Below are 21,426 nucleotides of genomic sequence, written 5' to 3' on the forward strand. Positions count from 1 at the left end.
CCCAACTGTTTCCTATTCAGATAACCGAAACATATCGGTTATCTGTATTTACCGCATGGAACCTTTTCCACTTGTTTGCGGTCCTATGCTTCTCCCGTCATTCGCGCTTATCTTTGGTGCGCCGAAGAGGACGGGACCTAAACAAATTAGTGCGCTTTGCGCATGTTTACGCCTGTCGTAAAACATATGCCTGATTTTTTTTTCCCTAAGTTGTTCTAGCTTATTGGCGTGTACGCCCTTGTTCATAATTAGGATGTCAACAAACATCCTGATAATAGTTTACCCGCCTATTTCGTGCGGTCCTAATCTAATCTACCAGCGTGAGAATTTCTGTTTCTCTTCCTCCACTACGCCACCGCGTAGAGTCCCAAACATATGCCCTAATTTGCGTGCGTCATAAATTTACGCCGCTTATCGCTTAAACGCATGCGTTTAGCGTCCTATTTGGTCTTCGGCCCTTCGCTCTCATGCGATAAGGCGCGAGACCATGCGGTTAGCAATTAGACTTTGCCTTCCGTACGGAAACCTAAACAAACATCATCTTGCACGCTCTTTTGGTTTCTTCGTCCTCATGCGATAAGGAACGAACTTGGCTAATTGCCGTCATTAAATATTTATTTTTGTCTGGCTCCCTATCTGGGCTGCACTTGATCAAACTAGCACCCCTTGGGTGGCCCGGTGCTCTCGCTTGGGTCTTATCTAAACTCATAAGGCTAGGATGTAAAAACATCTGGCACGATAATCTTGTTGAAAGCTGAAGATGGAAAGAGAAACAGTCCCTTTTCGCTGGTATTGATTTTATTTGCGCCTGTTGCGCTTATCTCATACAGACCCAGGCTGAGTCAAAACATATGCTCGCCTGAATCTGTTTACAAATAAATTTGTTCTTTTAATTACGCCAAATGCGCTACTAAATAAAATTTACATTGCGCCTGGAAGCGCTCCTATCATTCAATTTTACTGGGTCCGTAACATTCCGGCCCTGATAAATCAACTAGATTTATAAATTCTGGAACGGACCCTATGCTATCTTGTTACTTATGTGTATTCGTTACATTGTTTCGGAGTTTCATTTATTTTACATTGATCCTTATAACCTAACAGAGTTTTAAATCACTTTATTTATTTCTTCGGCATGTTGCCCAACTCCAATGGATGTCTCTTCTATGCTTGGGTTGATGGTTCATCTTGGTATATTGGCTCTAGCGCGAGCTTTCATCTATTGGCTGCTTCTTTCGGATATGACGCAGCTTGTCCTTCTCAATGCTTGGTCCTTGATTCATACATCTTAGCTCTGGCGCGAGCTTACATCAGTTGGCTGCTATTCTTTCGGATATTGGTGCTCTGGTAGCGAGCACTGACGTCTTCTTCCTGATTAGTTGACTGGATCATTTCCTTTGACTATGTCCAGCACTGCTACTTTGACTGCTGGTCGTTTGAGGATCCCCTTAGTGGTTTGTATCTTCACTTGGCGAACTTGACCATCTTTCGCCACAAACGTTTCGATGATTCTTCCTTTGAGCCATTTTCCTGGTGGTGCGTCGTCGTCCGTGATTAAGACGATGTCGTTGACTTTGATCGGTTCTACTTTCTGCGTATTCTTATTACGCTTTAACAGAGTTGGTAGGTACTCTTTCTTCCATCGGTTCCAAAACAACTTGGAATAATGTTGAACGCGTCTCCATTGCGCTGTGTCGTATTGACTGGTCGTTGGTGCATACGGTGGTGTATATTCTCCTGCTCTTCCTATTAACGCGTGGAATGGCGTCAACACTTCATCGTCGATGCAGGAGACTGGTATGTGTGTCAACGGTCGAGAGTTGACTAAAAATTCCGCTTGGATGAATGCAGCTTGCAACGTTGCTGCTGATGGTTTGCTCCTACCCCAAACTTTCAGGATCTCTGATAGTGCCACTTTGACGTTTCTTATTAATCTCTCCCAAGCGCCTCCAAAATGTGGTGCTGAAGGTGGGTTGAATCTCCACTGGATTTCCATTTTTGCTGCTTCACTTTTGCCCATCTTCTCGTTGATTTCATTGACTAGCGACTTTAACTCTCGCTCTGCTCCAACGAAGTTCGTTCCGTTGTCGCTGTAGATACTGGTGACCTTTCCTCTTCGGCTCTGGAAGTTCCTTAACACGACCATGAACGCATCAGTACTGAGATTTTCTGCCATCTCAATATGTACTGCTCTTGTTGAGAGACAGGTGAATATGACGCCCCATCTCTTCTCGAGCGATCTCTTTACCGCTACTTCGAAAGGTCCGAAGTAATCTACTCCGCAGTTTGTGAATGGAGGTATATGCGCTTCTGTGCGGAAATGTGGTAAATCTGCCATCATCGGCTCTACCGGAGTTGCACGTCGTATTTTGCACCTATTGCAATTCTTCTTGACGTTTGCTAATACTGTTCTTATATGCAGTATCCAATACTTCTGCCGTAATGCTGCTATGATGGTGTTCTCGCCGTGGTGGAAATATCTTTCGTGTGTTGCTTTCACGATCAAATACGTATGCAAAGTCCTCCCTACACTGGGGGGCCCGTGATATATCTTGTTAGAATGCTACGTCTCTTCCCGTTGTTGGTTAAACTTCAACTCTTTTATTGAATTCAATCTTTACATTTGTACCCTACGCTTGGGCGGTGGCTACGTGACCCTTTTTGCGGTACTCAGCATAATCGCCGTCGCCCGGTCATCGCTCGGGTGGCGTGACTACGATTATGCTGAGTATAGTGTTTATGTTAACTTATCGCGCTGCGCGCTTCCATTTAAGGGACGTATCCACCACACGCCCTATTTAATAATATTTAAAAATTATGCTATAGTTTTGATTTTTAAATCTAATATAAAGTTATTATAATTGGTTGTATAATTTTGTATGGAAAATGCTTTACAATTGATTTTGGATTTTTATTTATGTGATCATCGCATAGCATACGCATAGTCAGCACATGCAGTTCGTCACCCATCGAACGATATAAAATGTTTATAGAGTAATGCTTACCCAGCATAAACATTCCACCGCACATGAGCACTTGAACGTAACATGACACTGACCCAACGTCGGCTAGTGCAGTTTTGATCATTTACAATTATTTTCTCTTTCGTTTTTGTTTTGTTTCATGTTTGGGTTTGCTCTGGTGTATCCACCACACGCTCTATGTACGTTTTCACTCTGCTTTTGTGAATATAGTCTTCCTTCTTGTTTATAAGGACTTTGAGATTCGGGTCTAAGTCTTCTAATACTTTATACGGCCCGTTGAACCTTGGTTCTAATTTCTTTGCTGTCTCATTTTTAATCCAAACTAAATCTCCTTTATTGTACAATTTTGATTGTTTGGTTTTATTAGTCTCTGATGTTCTTTTTATTTTGTCTTGTATCAATCGATCTTTTACTTCCTTGTGACAGATTTGTAATTTTGCTTTCATTTGTTTGCAATAATCATCGTAGTTATAATAAGTCTTGGATCATTTTCTGTTAAATTTGAAGGCATCTTTGACAATCTTCCAAATACTAAGTAGAAAGGAGTGTAATTTGTTGTTGTATGAACTGTATTATTGTACGCGAATTCGTAATATGGTACCCATTGGGACCATGAAAAAAATTTATTATCACATCGTATTCTCAAGAAGTTTCCCAAAATTTTTATGAGTATTTTCTAAAGATCCTATTGTTTGATAATATGCGGTACTATTGAGTTTTTTGATGTTCAAAATTTTTGCTACTGAGGTAAAAAGTTCTGACATAAATTCTGTTCCTCTGTCAGTTGCAATTCTTTCGGGAACGCCATATTTTAGTATGACGCTTTTTACAAATGCTTTGGCTACAGTTTCAGTTGCTTTATTCTTTATCGGAGTTGCGGTAATAAATTTCGTGAGTTCACATTGTGTCGTCAAAATATATTCGTATCCGTCGGAAGGAATCAATGGTCCTACAAGGTCTAAGTAGATTTTTTCAAATGCGGCTCCGGCTGTTGTGGTTACCGTCATTTGTGGTTTCGAGAAGTTAGTAGATTTATATTTCTGGCATGTTTCGCAAGATTTTATAAATTTCTCTACATCTTGTTTCATGCCTTTCCAATAGTATTTTTGCTTGATTGTGTTCATTGTTCTTTTAGCACCTGCATGTCCTGCAGTAGGTAATAAATGATAGTCATTAAGAATCAATTTTTTAGTCATGTCATCTTCTATAAATGTGACTTTATTTGAAATTGGAATTATTTCTGGTATACCTTTCATTAAATCATTTTCTACTATATCTTTATAGAATTGGTGCGCACCTTTTTCATTTATTTTTATATATAGTTCGTCGACGTTGTTTCTTTTACATATCAAACCAATCGTACTCATTGTCTGTCGTAACAAGACTAATGTTTTTGTTGGTTTGACTATTATCTCTTCTTTTTCTGGTATCCATATTGCATTTTCTTCGTGATTATCATTTTTTATTTTAATTTACCATTTTCTTACCTGAAGTGCGATGGCCAGTCGCCGCTTCATTGTGTTCGAGAAATTCAGGTTTCTTTTCATTGCGTGTTTGCATTCGTGTTGTTACGAATGTCTCATGAGTTAGTTTTTTGTGTATATCTTTAAGATCGGATGTAGAAATACGTGATAACGCGTCCGCTATAACGTTTTCCGTACCTCGCTTATAGATTACATCAAAATCGTATTCTTCTAGTGCTAACCTAAACTTTGTTAGACGACTGGATGGATCTGTCATCGAGAAAAGGTACACTAACGGTCGGTGATCTGTGTACACATCGAATTTTCTTCCATATAGGTATGGTTTGAAATGGCGTATACCCCAAACTATGGCTAAAAGCTCCGTTTCAATGGTTGGGTAATTTTTCTCTGCTTTATTAAGAGTTTTACTAGCATAAGCAACTGGTTTACCATTCTTATTAGAAAGAACAGCACCGATTGCGTAGCCAGATGCGTCTGTATGTAGAGTAAATTTGTTACTTTCTGTGAAATCAGGAAAGTCGAGTATTGGTGGATTCGAAAAATTTTCCCGAAGCGTTCTGAATGCACGTTCACATTCATTACTCCATTGGAAAGACATATTTTTTCTTGTTAAATAATTTAATGGTGAGCATAAACTAGCAAAATTTTGTATGTGTTTTCGATAGTAGTTAGCGAAAGCTACAAATCGTTTTACTTCGTCGGCATTTTTCGGTGTTGGCCAATTTTTGACCGCTTCTATTTTTGCTGGATCAGGTTTTACACCCTCCGCAGAAATCAAATGGCCTAAATAGAGCAATTCTGTTTGGAAAAAATTGCACTTTTTTGGGTTTAGCTTTAGGTTTACACTTCGAAGTTTTTCGAAAACAGACATTAAGTTTTTATTATGTCCTTCTATAGTTTTTCCGAAAACAATAATGTCATCGAGATAGACTAAACATTTCGTCATATCCAATCCTGACATAGCTATTGTCATAAGTCGTGAGAATGTTGATGGGCTCATTTTCAAACCCATGGGCAGTCTCGTCATTTGATACTGCCCTGATGGTGTTGAAAATGCAGTCACGGGTCTATCCTCGGGTCTTAACTGACACTGATAGTATCCCTGTGATAGGTCTAAATGCGAGAAATATTTCGCCCCAGCAAGAGCGTCTATAATCTCATCAATATTTGGTAGAGGGAATTTATCATCCTCCACCGCTGTGTTCACTTTTCGGTAATCTATGACTAGTTTCCATTTTTTCATATCCCCAGAACTTTTCTTTGGTACTAGTAAAATGGGACTGTTCCATGCAGAAGTCGTTTTTTCTATTATTTGTTCCTTTAACATTTTGTTTATTTGTGCCTCTACTTCTGATTTTTGCGTATTGGGCAATCTATAAGGTTTGCTATAGATTGGCTGAACTTCTGTTTTCACTTTAATAACAGGACTGTAGATATTGGTCACTGTCAATTCGTCCGATTCCAAACAAAAAATGTCGGCATACTTTGAACATATTTGAATTATATGCCGCTTTTCTGTCTGTGATAAATGACATAAGTCCAACTCTGTTAGAAGTTGTATTACTCTGTCTTTCGCATCTTTTGCATGCTTCGTTTCCACTACCAGATAATCACTCGCAGGTTTGATAATTGGTTGTAGATTTGAAATATTCACTGGTTTGTTTTTTACATTTACTATACGAATGGGTATCCTTCCGTTTGAAGGTTGAACGATTGAGTTCGCAATATATACATGTGGTTGTATCTCTTGGTTCATTACAACACATGTTTCTTCAAAATTTGTATTAATAAATTTTATCACCTCTGTCCTAGCAGGTATTGTGTAATTCATCTCATCATTAGTATGCAATGTCATTTTCATGTTTGTAAAATCAATCTTAGCTCCGAATTCCTTCAGGAAATTTGTACCAATTAAACCATTTACTGTATCTGGTAAACTCTCCATTACATTAAATCTAATGGGGTATTCTGTAGAATTGAATCCCATGAAAGTGTCAACATATCCCAGCGTACTTGTAATTCCATTCACACCACTAATTTCTAATGTATGTGTATTATCTATATTTACAGTTTCAGGAAGACATCGTTTGTCAAGAATACAACAAGATGCTCCACTGTCAATTATAAGTTCTATATTTTGACCAAATAGTTTAAATTTGGCTCTGAGAGCTTTTTTCGTATTAAAATTAACGAAAAAGATCAATCAGATTAGCCTCTTCCCGTTGTTGTCCTTGTTGTTGTAGTTGATGATGTGGTCGTTGCCCCTCGGCAATGTTTGCCGTGTGAACGTTGTTTCGACCACGACGGTTATTACCTCTAAAAGTCTGGTTGGTTGGGCAGTTATCATAATTGTGGTTATAATGATTATTATAGTGATTACCTCTGCCGCGGTAACTACTGTTTCCCCTGGAGAAACCACGCCCTCTGGGGTTTCCCCGGCCTCTCCAGTTGTTTCGTCCGTAACCTCTATGTTGCATTCTTCCAGTGCTGCACCATAGGGCCATCATGCCTTCTAGACTATTTTCAGCGTTTGGAGTACTTTGGCACTCCAGCGCATCCGATATCGCCTTATTCAACGATGATGGATTTCTAGCCTTTAAGAAAAATTTTGTAGCAGGATCTTTCAGTCCTTCAATAAAAGCCTGTACTGCTACTGGTTCGACAATGTTTAGTGCTGCAGCCTCATTAGGAAATGTTCCCATAGAGACATGTGCAGCTGCTAATTTTGCTGATAAATTTTCAATTTCCGCTCCATAATCGGATATTTGTTTGGAGTTTTGCTTTTTGCTTAGCATCTCCTTTTCCACTGCCTTTGGTGTTACTTTAATTGAAAATTTTCTTTTGAGCGCATCAAAAGCTTGATCTATTGTTTGGGCACTCTCGATTGCCCCGTGGGCTGCACCCACTAATCTTGTCTTCAAGAACTTTAAAATGCATGCAGGTGGAACATCCTCCGAATATTCCACGAGCAGTTCCACTGTTTCAATGAATAATGACAATTTGGATGGCTCGCCATCGTATTTATCTATTAGCTTCATAGCTAAAGTTAGATCTAATACTGCTGTCATCTTACCGTTTCGTTCTTCGTCACTGTCAAAATTTGTGGATTCTTCGTCACTGTCAAATATTGTGGATTCTTCCTCTTGTACGGTTTCTGCTTCTTCTTGTTCGATTTCTTCTTCTTCTTCCTGTTCAATTCCTTTTTCTTCTTCTTGTTCGTTTCCTTCTTCTCTTACGTCTTCTGACGCTAGTGTTTTCTCCAATTCTTCTGGAGTTTCACTTAATATCTTACAACACTGCCTTGCTAGTCCTTTCAGATGCAAGTAGCGTTGTTTATACTGCAATCGTAGCTGTGACTCTTTAGTGGTCAGTACGATTCTTTTCAGTTCTGTAAGATAATTTTGGATTGTTTGAATTTTCCTGGTTTTTGTAGTTTTTGATAATTTTCTATTCTTCTTTAAATTGCTTAATAATTTCGCTAGGTTATCCCCTGCGATGAAAAATGTATCCATTCCAATGGACACATAATTTATTTATTAAATATGTTTCTAAATTCACTACTTTTCAGTACTTTCAGTACTTAAAGATCTAATTGATCATAATGTTCCATTGCCAGTTGCAGCTCGTTGTAGTCCCACAGGAGCTCCTCGCGTATGCTCCTAGTGTTTTGTTGGATGGCTGCAACACATGCGACTTTGAATACAGCTTCGATTATTTTCCGTTTGGCTTCTTTTTCTTCCACAGTTACACTTTTCCTCTTTTCTGCCATTCGCTCCCAATATTTACGTTCGCGAATAAAATGGTCGTTGCACTGTTTTATTCTTTCTTCGTGAATGTTTCTAGCTTGAGCCATTTTAAATTCGGCTTTTATGTATAGTTCACTCTTATATCACCAGTTTCTTCTCATACATTGCTTAAAGTTGCCATACTGGCACTTCGCACAACCCGTTCAGCAACGCGTTCCGTTTGCTGACGGTGTATTTTTGCAACCGCCTTCCATGCGAAATAACCGAAAAACAACACTGCCATTGCACACAAAGCAACTGTTTGTGCAGTATAATTTTTCTCAATTGTGGTGTTGGCCCCGTAGCACTATTCACTTTTCTACATAAAAACGGGAATTTTGGCAGGATCGCCATGCAAAGTCCTCCCTACACTGGGGGGCCCGTGATATATCTTGTTAGAATGCTACGTCTCTTCCCGTTGTTGGTTAAACTTCAACTCTTTTATTGAATTCAATATTTACATTTGTACCCTACGCTTGGGCGGTGGCTACGTGACCCTTTTTGAGGTACTCAGCATAATCGCCGTCGCCCGGTCATCGCTCGGGTGGCGTGACTACGATTATGCTGAGTATAGTGTTTATGTTAACTTATCGCGCTGCGCGCTTCCATTTAAGGGACGTATCCACCACAACGTATATGGATGCTTTTGTGGGAGCAATATTGGTGTTCTTGTAGTCCATGGTACTGACATGGCTTTCTTCAAACGTCCACCACTTCTCATTACCCCTGCCTCGTCTAGGAAGGGTGCGTAACTAACCAATGGTCCTGACGCTATTGTTCCGCCATTGAATAAAGTTTCCATCTCTATTGGAAATGCTTCCCATTGCATCTTTCTATAGAGCACGTTCTCAGCTCTTTGGTAGTCTTTGTACTCAATGTCTGGAATATATCCACGACGTAATCTTTCCTTTGTCCTGTTTAATACACAAAGGTTCTTCACCAACTTCCACTAATCTGAGTACTCCTTGTACTTATCGATGAAACTAAGTTTGCATAGTTCTTCGTGAACTAACACTGTTTCTCTCAACTCTTCGTCTGTTTCCTTCTCTTCAGTGGAAGGCCATGACGGTTCTGAGAGCTTTAGGAAATCAGGTCCTTCAAACCATTGTGATTTTCCTAGCTTTTCCTTTGTGCCTTCATCGGCTGAATTTTCATCTGTTGGCACCCATCGCCATTCATTTTTCCTGTTGTCTTCCAGGATTTCACCTACTCGATGCATTACAAATGTGCTTCTTCGTTTTGGACTCTTGATCCATGACAATACGGTCTGTGAATCACTCCAAAACGTTTTGCTGACGATGTTCAACCTCGTTTCGTCTATTATCGACTTTGTCAATCGGCTTCCTAACACGGCCGCTTGTAGCTCTAGGCGTGGTATGCTCAATGGTTTTACTGGTGCTACTCTCGACTTTGCTGATAGAAGTCTTACATGTGGTGTGTTTCCAGATACATTTCTTATGTACACACATGCACAAAATGCTTGCTCTGAAGCATCTACAAAGGTGTGTAGTTCCACTTCACCAGTTCTTTCTTCAAGAATGTATCTCGGTATCGTTACGCTCTCGGCAGACTCAATCACCTCTAACCAGTGTTGCCAATCTGACTGCAAATTCTCGGGAATTTCGTCATCCCAATCTATATTTTCTATGTACAGTTTTTGCATGAGAATTCTTCCATGCACCGTTATGTTCGAGATGAGTCCCAGTGGATCGTAGACACTCATCACGAAAGCTAGTACCTCTCTCTTTGTGGGTAAACGTAGCATTTGTGTGACATCACTTCCTAGCTTGTCTAATTTGATTTGATAGCCGAGTGTGTCAGACGTGGTGTTCCAATATACACCAAGTACCTTTTCGGTCATTGAATCCTTTTCTTCGAACATTTTGACAGTCAATGCTTGTACACGTTCCGAGGGTAGACTTTGAAGAAGTTCTCTACTATTCGATGTGAAATTCCTGATGTGGAAGCCTGCATGATCGTGAATCTTCATAACTTGTTGCACTATTTTTGTTGCTTTATCGAGCTCATCAAAACTATCCAAATAATCGTCGACGTAATGTTGCTTTACTATTGCTTCAGCTGCCACTGGATAATTCGTCCTGAATTTTTCTGCGTTGTGGTTTTTAACCGCTTGTGCACATGACGGTGAACAGGTTGATCCGAATGTCATCACCTGCATAACGTATATATCAGGTTTCTTGCTGCTATCACAATCTCTCCACAAGAATCTCTGAGCGTGTTGATCTTCAGCTCGGATTCGTATTTGATGGAACATCTCTTTGATGTCTCCACATGTAGCAATTGCTCCTTCTCGGAATCTTACTAAAACGCCGAACAATGACGTAGTAGCATCCGGCCCTGATAACAGTTCCGTGTTGAATGATACACCTTGTATCTTTGCCGCCGCATCAAAAACCAACCTTGGCTTAGGTGGCAACTGGTTTTTATTGTGCACAATAAAGTGTGGAAGATAATACACTCTTGATATCGGCTTCATAATTTCTTCCTCTGACAGTTTGCGGATGTAGCCTTTCTTCTTGTAATCCGCAAATGTTTCTATTGCCCATTTTTTCAACTGGTGTTTTCATCTGCAATAGGGTCTTTCTTTAACATTCTCTCACTCGTTGTCAGCCTCTTTGCTGTATTGTTGTAGCTGTTTGGAAATTTCGTTTCCTCATCTTTCCATAGCAGTCCAACTTCGTATCTACCATCCTTGTATTTCATAGTACTTTTTAATATTTGTTCAGCCTGTACTGTTCAAAAAGTTTACTGTTAGCTTGAGAATCTTGTAGAGGCTTTCTTTTGACTTATAAGGTATCCTACAGTGGACCAGAAAGGTAGCACCAAACGGTATCCACTAGTAGGACCTCAAACTCGCGAGTTAAGCTTGTAGAAGGTCTCAAAAGCAATTGTCTCTCGTTTATTGATGTCGGATATTTATATGGATTTACACAGTTTGTTCAGCTTAATTCTATCCTACTCTTATTCTATAATAATCATGTAAGTGAATGAGACAGCGGGAGAATCACACTTTGGTTTTGTAAAAATGCATTGTCAAATATTCAGTTGGCAATGGCCCTCAACCGATAGTGCAATTTGAAACCCTTCGTTTCATTGCCACTCGGTCGGGACCACGCGGCTGGAAGTAAGGGGAAAGAGATAATTTAACATAGGTCGAGGACTGCACTTGTTGCTGACGCATATGGACGTAATTTAATTTGCTTATGCAATATTTGTTTATATTTTACAGGGCGGATGGCATTTTGGATAATTTATTGATGTGTTGTATTACAGGGGTTTTTAGCCCATGACACCTTCCCTCTTTGGAAGAATGGTGTAATGGAGTGAAATGAAATGAAATCATTCTAAAAAGGATTCTCCAGTTGCCTCTATAAATTGTGTGTTTAAAAGTAATAGTGTAAATTTCTACTTTTATAAACTTGCTTTCATCTTTTGTTGTTGTAAATTGAGTGTTTTGAATATTTTTTCTAATTAAACTTAATTACCGAATTTCTTACATCTAGCACAGGGCCTACCTCTTTATTATTATTATTTTTTTTTCTCTTTTTTTTTTCGAGGTTAGGCTCGGTTCTACTTATTCTAATCACTGTTTAATTATACGATTTTTATGTACAATTTGTTCATCATTTGATATTTGGTTTTTGATAGTCACGTTAGGATGCTTAATTTTAACAATCTCAAAAGGCCCTGTATACACCGAATCAAGTTTTCTACGATTTTCTCTTTTTAACCAAACTTTGTCTCCTAATTGTATGTTAATTCGGTTTGCCTGTTCTGACTGTTTTGTTATTCTTTGAAGCTTTGATTTATCTAATAGAAATTTGGCCTTTTGAGCAGCTAATTGTAATTTAAATTTTAGTTCTTTATGATATGAGTCATGGTTATAAACTGGATCTACGATTGTTGTATTTTTTAGGTCTGTGGGGTAATTTGCTTGATTTCCGAAAACTAGTTCAAATGGTGAAAAAGTATGTTCTGTATGTGGCGTAGTGTTGTAGAAAAAGGTAAAAAATGGTAGCCATGAATCCCAGTCATCCTGTTGTTCGTTAATGAATTGTCTAAGATATTCATTCAAACAACGATGGCTTCGTTCCAAGGCTCCTATAGTTTCTGGGTGATATGCTGTTGAGAATTTTTGGTCTATTGAAAGCATTGTACATATTTCTTTGAATACTTCATTTTTATACTCGGTGCCCATATCAGTTTTTATTGCTTTTGGGCAACCATGTTTTAAGATAAGGTTTTCGACTACTGCTTTAGCTAAGGTTTTTGCTTGCTTATCTATTATTGGTAATGTTATAATATATTTCGTTAGATCGCATTGTATTGTTAATGCGTAACGATTTCCTCTATTTGATCTTGTTAATGGACCTACTGTATCCATTGAGACAAGGTCAAATGCTTTAATTGGTGTTGAAGTTTTCTCGAATACTTCTTTTGTTTTAATTGTGTGTTTGTTTAATTTACATCGAACACAATTTTTAACGTAAGTGGTGATTGTGTCTTTCATATTTTTCCAAAAGTAATTTCTTCTTAGTTTTTGTAATAGTTTGTTAATACCGACGTGGCCTCCTAAAAGGGTATCGTGGTTTTCTTTTATTAATCGTTGTATTTCGTTTTCATCCTTCAGCACTTTAGCTGGGACGTATAAAATTATCGTGACGTCACTTAAATTATCATTGCATATTTTTTTAAACGTTTCTATTCCATTCAATGTAGTATTATTTGCTTCATTCAATGTTCCATTCCCGGGAAGGATGTTAAATATTGGATCCTTTACACTGATTGCAATTTTCTTTAAGTTCATTGTTTTGGCCATATCGTTTATAAGTTGTATGCATTCTATAAAATTTATCATACCTTTGTAATAGAATAGTTGCGCTCGAGCAAGAATTCTTTTCAGGTTTTTATTTTTGATGTAAATATTAATTTCAGTGTTATTTAGTTCAAATGTTACTTTAGGTATATCAAAAGCATCAATATTGTTAATAGAATCATAGGCTCTGAGGTGATCAGTCTTATTATCTATTTGTTCATTAACTTGAGCTTGTGGTTTATCTTTGGTTATAGATCTGGTTTGTACTGGCAAGATCGACATTGTTTTAAGATCTTCAAGATTGATTTCGACACGCGAAAGAGCGTCAGGCCCGACATTTTGTTTCCCTTTTACGTGTTCGATATCGAAATTAAATTCCTCTAAATCAAGTCTCATTCGTGTCAGCTTAGATGATGGATTTTTCATACTAAATAAATGTACTAATGGATTGTGGTCAGTCTTTACTGTAAATTTCCGTTCGTAAAGATATGGTCTGAAGTATGTAATTGCCCAATGTATCGCTGTAAGTTCTTGTTCTATTGTTGATTTGTTACTTTCGCCTTTTGTAAATTTACGGCTGGCATAGGCTATTGGTAATCTAATTCCATTATGTTCTTGCTCAAGTACAGCGCCACATGCAATTTTAGAAGCATCTGTACTTAGGATAAAAGGTTTTGAAAAATCTGGGAATTGTAGTATTTTAGGGCTCAAAAGTTCCTGTTTCAATATCTCAAATGAATTTTGGCATTCTTCAGTCCAATTAAAAATTGCTTTCTTTTTCAACAAGGCATTTAGTGGAGCTGCTTTGTCTGAAAAATGTGCGATGAATCTTCTGTAATAATTACAAAATGCGACAAATCTTCTGACGTCGTCAGCATTTTGTGGTTGTGGGTATTTTTGAATGGCTGAAAATTTTGTTTTATCAGGTTGTATACCTTCAGCTGAAATATGGTGTCCTAAATATGTAACGTCTGCACAAAAGAATTTGCATTTAGCTGGGTTTAATTTGAGGTTATATTGTCTTAATTTTTGAAAAACTTTTTCTAGATTTTTTAAATGATGATTTATGGAACATCCGATGACTATGATATCGTCGATGTATAGGAATGCGCATTCTGGCGGTAGTCCACTGAGAGCTATCGTCATCATACGCTGGAAACTATTGGGTGAGATATTAAGTCCGAAAGGTAGTCTATTGAATTCATAATGGCCTGAATTTGTCGAAAAAGCTGTATATTGTTTTGATTTTTCCTCTAGCTCAACTTGGTGAAAACCTGCCATCAGATCAAGCGTAGAGAAATACTTAGCTCTACCCAATTGATCAAGTATATCATCAATTCGGGGTAGGGGAAATTTATCTGAAATTACTTTCTTATTCAATTGCCTAAAATCTACGACAAGACGCCATTTTTTGTCATTATTAGTAGATTTCTTGGGTACTAGCAATACTGGGGAATTATATGGTGAGTTAGATGGTTGAATAATTTGTTCGTCGAGCATTGTTTGTACATGTATGTCTATTTCTGTTCTGTGAACTTCTGGTATTCTATAATTTTTTATGTAAACTGGTGTCGAGTCATTCAAGTTAATTTTTTGTTTATAGAAATTGTTGCAAGTTAAAGTGTCATTTTGAAGGGCAAACAAATCGTTGTATTTCTTGCATAATTCGTTAAGTTTATCTTTCGCAAAAGTAGGGGAATTTGTCAAGTCTAATTCAGCTAAACATTTTTCGTTTCTGTTGTTTTGAGTAACTTGATTAAATTGTAGAATATCGTAATTAAATAAAGGTTGGACAAAATTTGTAAAGTTTTCTTTAATTTTTACTGTATTGTCTGTTGTGTTGATAATTCTTATGAGTGGATTTTGTGGATTTATTATGGAATTTGCGCAAAATACACCTGATTGTAATTCTGTAGATAGTAAAACATAATCTTGGTTTGGGACGTTTAATTTTATCATCCTATAAACTTCACATCGTGGGGGTATAATTATGTCTTCGTTTAATTTATCTTGAATTGGGATTTGTATATGTTGTGAGCTTATTGAGTTAGTTAGAGTCCATGTGTCATAGTCAATTATACATCTAAATTTTGCTAAATAGTCTCGTCCTAAAATTCCGTCTGTAGGTATGGGTAAGCATTCGGGGATAATTTGAAATTTGTGGTTTATGATAAAGTTGTCAGTTAATTGCAGTGGTATATCAATGGTACCAATAGTTTTTACTGGTTGCTGTTGTATACCTGTTATTAAACATGTTTGATTTTTGTCTATTATTGCATTATAGTTTAATTTTGTAGGCTTAATTACTGAAATCTCGGCTCCTGAATCTACTAGAAAGGTACATTCAGAATTCGCGACTTCTGTTTTCTAAACCACAAAATTTGAAAAAGTTGTGTTTATGTTGAAAGTTCCATTTGTTGTCGATGGTTTTGCAAATTGGTTACCATTAGTTGTTGTCGTGGCTGTTGTGGCTGTTGCATAATGTGATGCTGGCCAGACATAGTTTGTTGGTCTTGAATAATATGCTGACCCCCAACTGGTATCTGTTGGGGGGCCAGTTGGTTTTCCGGGGTCATATAATAAACATTTGGATTAAAGTTTCGACCAGCAGGAGGTCTGAAATTTGTATTAAAATTTTGGTTTCTTGGCGATCTTGAATTAATTTGTTGATTGGTAAATGAATTTTGCCGCCAGTTGTTTTGTTGTGTTTGGTTATTTCTGTTTTGTTGGCGCAGATTTGGATTGTTAAATTGTGGATTTCGATATCCACGATTTTGATTTTGGTGATTTTGGTTGCCATATTTATTATTTTGATACGTATATCTATTTTGAGACTGATTTCCCGGTCTTCTGTTATTGTTTCGTTTATTGTAAGCGAATACTTTTGCTGAATCACTTAGTAATTTTTCAGATTCTATCTCTGAAGCCTTTTCTATTGCTTTGGTTAGAGAGTTGAATTCTCTGTATTTAAGTAGTTGTTTTATTTCGTTGTTTCTAGCGCCAGTTGATAATGCTTTTAATCCAGCATTCGTGGCAAGTTTTGTAGCCGTTTCTAGTGGAACGTTTTCGTTTAAATACGCACGTTCCAAATTGAGAGTTAGTTTTTCAATTTCCTCTGAGAATCTAACGAAACTGTCGCTCTGCTTAGTTGCATTTAGTTTCGCGATTAACGTGTTCGGCTCGACTGAAATTTGGCATTTTTCTTTCAGTTTTGTTATGATGGTGTCGATACTGTTTGGAGTTTCTGTTATTGCAGCTCGTGCTTTTCCTTCCATACGTGAAAGGATTGTTTGTATTGCTGCTGCATTATTATCGTTGTTGATCAGTGGCTTACACGCCTGCAACGACGATATTACGTTATTAAGTTTATCTGGTTTTCCATCGTAAGGAATATGATATGTTCGGAAATGAAATATTCTTTGACTCCAAGCTGGATCGTCTAAATCAAACAGTTCTAAATTACTAAGGAATACCATTGGTATTCTGTCCAGTACTTGTAAATCACTGTACTTTTCCCTAATAGCAGCTTGACCTCCACCAGCAATATTTTTTATATATTCACTTTCACTACTTGAAAATTTTATGTCATTAGCTAAACCAATTCGTGCTCGTAAAAGACCCATTGTAGCAAATAAATCCTGTTTACTCAAAGAGTTCATTTGGCCAACTACTAAACAAAAATTTAAAAAAGGATCCATTATAAAATTTTTACCACTTCCTGGTGCCCCATTTATATATAATGTATTACACTTTAGATTTTTTCTGTCTATTATATCATAAACTGTTTGCAAAAAATTTCTAACATCTTCAAATTGAATTTCAATTGCTTTTTCAAGAAATTTAACTGATTTTCCTAACGAATAATATATATCAGAGCATTTACTAGTAGCAATAAATAAAGGCCATCTATTTAACATCTCGTAATAAAGAACAAATTCAGCAACAGTATAATCTACAAATTTTTCTTTTACCGAACGAATTGCATCTTCAAAAATTTTATTCTTTGATTTATAGTGAATGAGCACAGGATTATTCTTCCATTTTCGGACTTTTGAACAATTTTGTAATGGAGTGCAATTATATTTTAAAATCTCCTTCATCAAGATATTTTTCAATTGAATTTCTTTCAATTGCTCTTTTGTGCATAAACTCAATATAGATTTGTTCAATTTTTCCTCTTCAGAGCTTCCGTCTCCAGTTGCTCCCAGAACTGAGTCGATTTCACTGCGTTTATTAACAGATTGTTTGCGTCTGCTTCTAGCGGGGTTACCATCGTTGGAAGTTTTCCTCTTTCTTTGGAAACTACCAACTTGTTGTTCGCTTTGTACTGGGCCAACATTTCTTTCGTTGAGGTCACAATTGTGCCCCGACAACTTGCTTGTCTCCAACGATCCATCTTGTTGCAACTCATATAAGTATTTGCGTTGTCGTATATCTTGAATTCTATTATCCGACTCCTCGAAGATGGTGTGACCATCCCTTTGTACGAGTAAGATATTTTGCCAGTGTTCGGACGAGAGTTCCGACAATGGAAGAAAAGGTCCTCTTCGTCGGAGTCGCTTTGTTCCGCGTAAGAACGTACATCGGCACTGCGAACTGGTGAAGGTGCAGGAGTGGTAGATATGTCCATGGCCTGTCGCTTCGACGGTACATCCGTCTCCAATTCGCCACTGTTGTCCGTTGCAACACTGACAACCGATTCCATTGACGCACGTCGCTTTCTCGACGTGGAAGGCAATGATAAAAGACTTGCGTCCACTTCGCTCGTCTCGGGCTTTTTTAGCAATTGTAAAAAGTCCCGAAAGACTGACATCGACAATGACATCTCTAAAGCCAGTAGTAAATAGGTTCAGTTGCATTTCCAGATCCGCTTGGCCCTCGTTCGCATCCACTAATTCCAAAACGTTCTGACAACTTATGTTCAATTGTATCAGAAACTGTTTCAACTTCACAGCTTTCGGTTTCTTTACTCCTTGAATCCATTGCTCTAACTTTTTCACAAAGTTATTTTCGATAATCGCTAAAGCAAACGCACGAATGTCTAACACTTTTGCAATAGCTAGCGGAGCAAGTAATTTGAACAAGTCAAACATCCTTATAATTTCACAAAGTATTTCACTGTTTGAAACAAGCACTTAAAACCCTCACTTCTGTCTCACAAGAAGAATAGACACTGACTGGTAGCTTGTCCATAATTCCGGAGGAATTATATCAGCCAGCAGCACGGCAGCACCGCATGACGTGATTACCTTTATTATTTCTACTACGCTAGCCATTTTAGATTCGTATAATAATTTTGTACGATTACAAAATATCACTGCGTTTACTAGCGATTTAAACTTAATTCTCCTCTCTGGGGAGTAGGTTAGTTTTTGGGTAATAATTACATAAATTTCGTCGTATAATGACCTTGCTAATTTCGTATAGTATGTGAGCTGTGTTAATGATAATTGCTCTTCAATTTTAGCTAATTTTACAATCACTTCGTTGTAGGTTATTTTTAGTAGGCTTTGTTTTGATAATAATGTAGTTTGTAGGAATTTCCTATTAGGATTTTTCTTTAAGTGCGATTGCAAATTTTTTAGCACTAATATTTTGTCCTCTAGTTCTAGTATTTGTGCTTCCATTAAAACATATCTCTTAAATTTATGTAGTTATAAACATTTGTCTTTCATTTCTTTTACCTTGTTGCTTGATGCGTTTAGAGTTGTCACATTGGTGTGTTGATATCCTTCCTTACCGGTTGTGACCTGCTTATCGGTGCGATCAAGCAGTGGGTTATTCGTGGTGTCTGCTGGGCCTCCCTCGGTGCGAGAGGCTTTTCGTATAAGCCATTGGCTTAGCCACTTCGATGACTTCACAGTATCTTCGTTTCTCACATAAAACGATGTTTTTTCACACTTGTAATGCTGCAACTGACCTCGCAGCTTTGAGGGCCTCGGCGCGCGTGCACTTTTTGTACTGTTCATATATTTTCAAACCAGCCGATACCAATAGTATGGCCAGTATTATCCATAGGAGAAATTCGCTATTTTCATGGAACAGCGTGGGCTGTTCCAAACTGTTTAAAATGGTTACCTGGGCGTCGCCAGTATTGTCTTGTTTCTTTTTTGAACTTATTAGCCCCATTGCTCACTTTTGATTTATCTCACTGTCTCACTGTATAGGTCGCTGCACCGTTTAGTACCACTTGCTAATAATTGTGGCACCAAAATAGTTCACTTTTCCGTCGTCGACGAAGAGACTATTGTATTCAAAATGCACTTAACATATGAACGCGATGATTTGACCACCGACGTGTTCTGACATTGCTCGTCGTTGTAACATTACGCCTCTACTCGTAGTTAATATTAGTTGTCCATGTTCAATGGGCATTAACTTTTTTGCGTGTGCTCGAATGTTTTTTGCTTTGGTGGGTATGGGATGTTTCAGTACATTTACCATGTTGAATTTCTCGGTAATTTTTACTGCACACGAATTTTTGAACTTTTTTATCACTTCCACATATTGTTTTTCCTCTAGCGCTTTCAACAGGCTAGAAATGCTTTTTATATTTGTGTCTATAAGGATTGGTAAATTCACTTCACTCGCGGGTTTTAGTCTTCTTAATGTTTCATTTATTTTAGTAATCGTCATTATCGCACTTCACTTCATTTATTTATTTTTTTTTTCACTTTAGGCCGGCTTCGCATCTCGGACGGTCGCCATGTACATATTTCTTTTCACATATTGATGGTACATCCAATATAGGAGTAAACATGTTAAGAACAAGACCCCTGTCATTATTCGTGTTAATATTTCTGACCAATATTGGGGGCAGAATACAATTTCTCTATCCATTGATATGGATATTGCATGGATGAGGGAAACACACCCATTACTAAACCGGGTAATGTGATCCAGGAGGTTGATCAGGTAAGCACAGGCAGCGGCAACTCCTACTGCGGCAACCAATAGTACTTCGGCCTTACCCATTATGAATGATACTCAATAAAAGACTTTAAACTGTTCTCCGAAGAGACACGAGCGTCCTCCTCCGTGGCAGACCATCGACTCCCTTTATTTTCCACTCTTATCCTAATCCTTCGCTGAGGACGTACATCTCTCAAAACTAAAATTATGTTATTTGCTACCTCCTGCATATATGGAATTTTCCATTAGTATGGAAAATTCCAACTATCCTATTGGAAGATCCTTGGTTGGATTTTCCCTCTAGTGGGAATCTTAACCATTAGAATTTTTATTAAAATATTTCTTATGGGACGCGTGAAAAGGGTCACTACACCATATCGTTTACATTCCCGTCGCAGTATTATATGGATAGAAAATATTAAAATAAACTCGATCGCTTGAGTGTAATTTTCAATTCCAAGGGGAACTGGCAGATTATTTTTCAGCAACGATAATGTCTTTCCAAATTCTCCACGATACTCGATGCCTACCAGTGATTAATGCTAACGTGAAAACTACCTGTTGATTGCACTTGATTGAAAAATCACAAAACCAAATTGTTAAATCTAGGGAAAATATTTCCCTAGATGCTTGCAAGACTTTTTCAACAATGGGACAAGTCCCCTTTGTAACAAGTGAATCCCAGCTAGGGTAGTTACAAAACTTCAACTTCGTCCGGCTCCAGTGCGGTCCGGTGAAGAGAAGCAAGTAATCTACGTTCGGAAATGGGATTGCTTGAATACTTACCTGAAATCACAGAATGTGATTCCTCGTTGAAAATTTCCCGGCCTGTGCTGATCGTCTGGTGGTGAATGGTCCTCCTTCTGGCGGTTTCGGATTAAAAATGACAAGTCGTATTGTCAATTTTTAGAGAGTGCGTGAGTGAGCGAGTGAGTAAGTGCTTTATTCAGTCAAAACTTAAGACTAAACCTAACAGCTACATAGCATCTACGTTAATTCATCATCTAGATTTACACCTAGATGTCGCTGTTCTACCGGCGGCTATAAAATCTCTATCTAATAGATGACACTGCTTACCGAGTGTCGCATATTGTTTAAACTATGGCGTTCATAGCTCTCTTGCTATAATTTTCTGCCGCATCATTTCGGCCCTCGTAAATCTATACACATTGATTTACCAAAATATTGCTAAGTCGGCAGAAAGTTTACTCTCATTAACGTTTATCGCCATTGTCCTTATAATCTAAGGAATCGAAATTCCCTAGATGCTTGCTATGAAGGCAAGACTTTTCGCTCGTCCTCTCTCGAGCGCTTCGTGATTAATCTAGGGAACTTATTTCCCTAGATGTCGGCAATTGAGGCCTAAGAATCACGGGAGTCAAATCTTTCCTAAGCCAGGGAACCTATTTCCCTGGACTTGTTTT

The 21,426-nt window shown here is 37.9% G+C and overlaps 1 protein-coding gene across 1 annotated transcript; it reads right to left on the reverse strand.

Moving 5' to 3' along the window:
• Positions 1-9,202: 9,202 nt before the first annotated feature.
• LOC129774524 (uncharacterized) lies at positions 9,203-10,528 on the reverse strand. The gene has a single exon (XM_055778274.1). It carries the CDS (start codon positions 10,526-10,528, stop codon positions 9,203-9,205), a length of 1,326 nt encoding a protein of 441 aa, XP_055634249.1.
• Positions 10,529-21,426: the final 10,898 nt, after the last annotated feature.

This window comes from Toxorhynchites rutilus, chromosome 3 (assembly GCF_029784135.1).
Source record: "Toxorhynchites rutilus septentrionalis strain SRP chromosome 3, ASM2978413v1, whole genome shotgun sequence".
In the NCBI taxonomy this organism is placed as follows: Eukaryota; Metazoa; Arthropoda; class Insecta; order Diptera; family Culicidae; genus Toxorhynchites; species Toxorhynchites rutilus.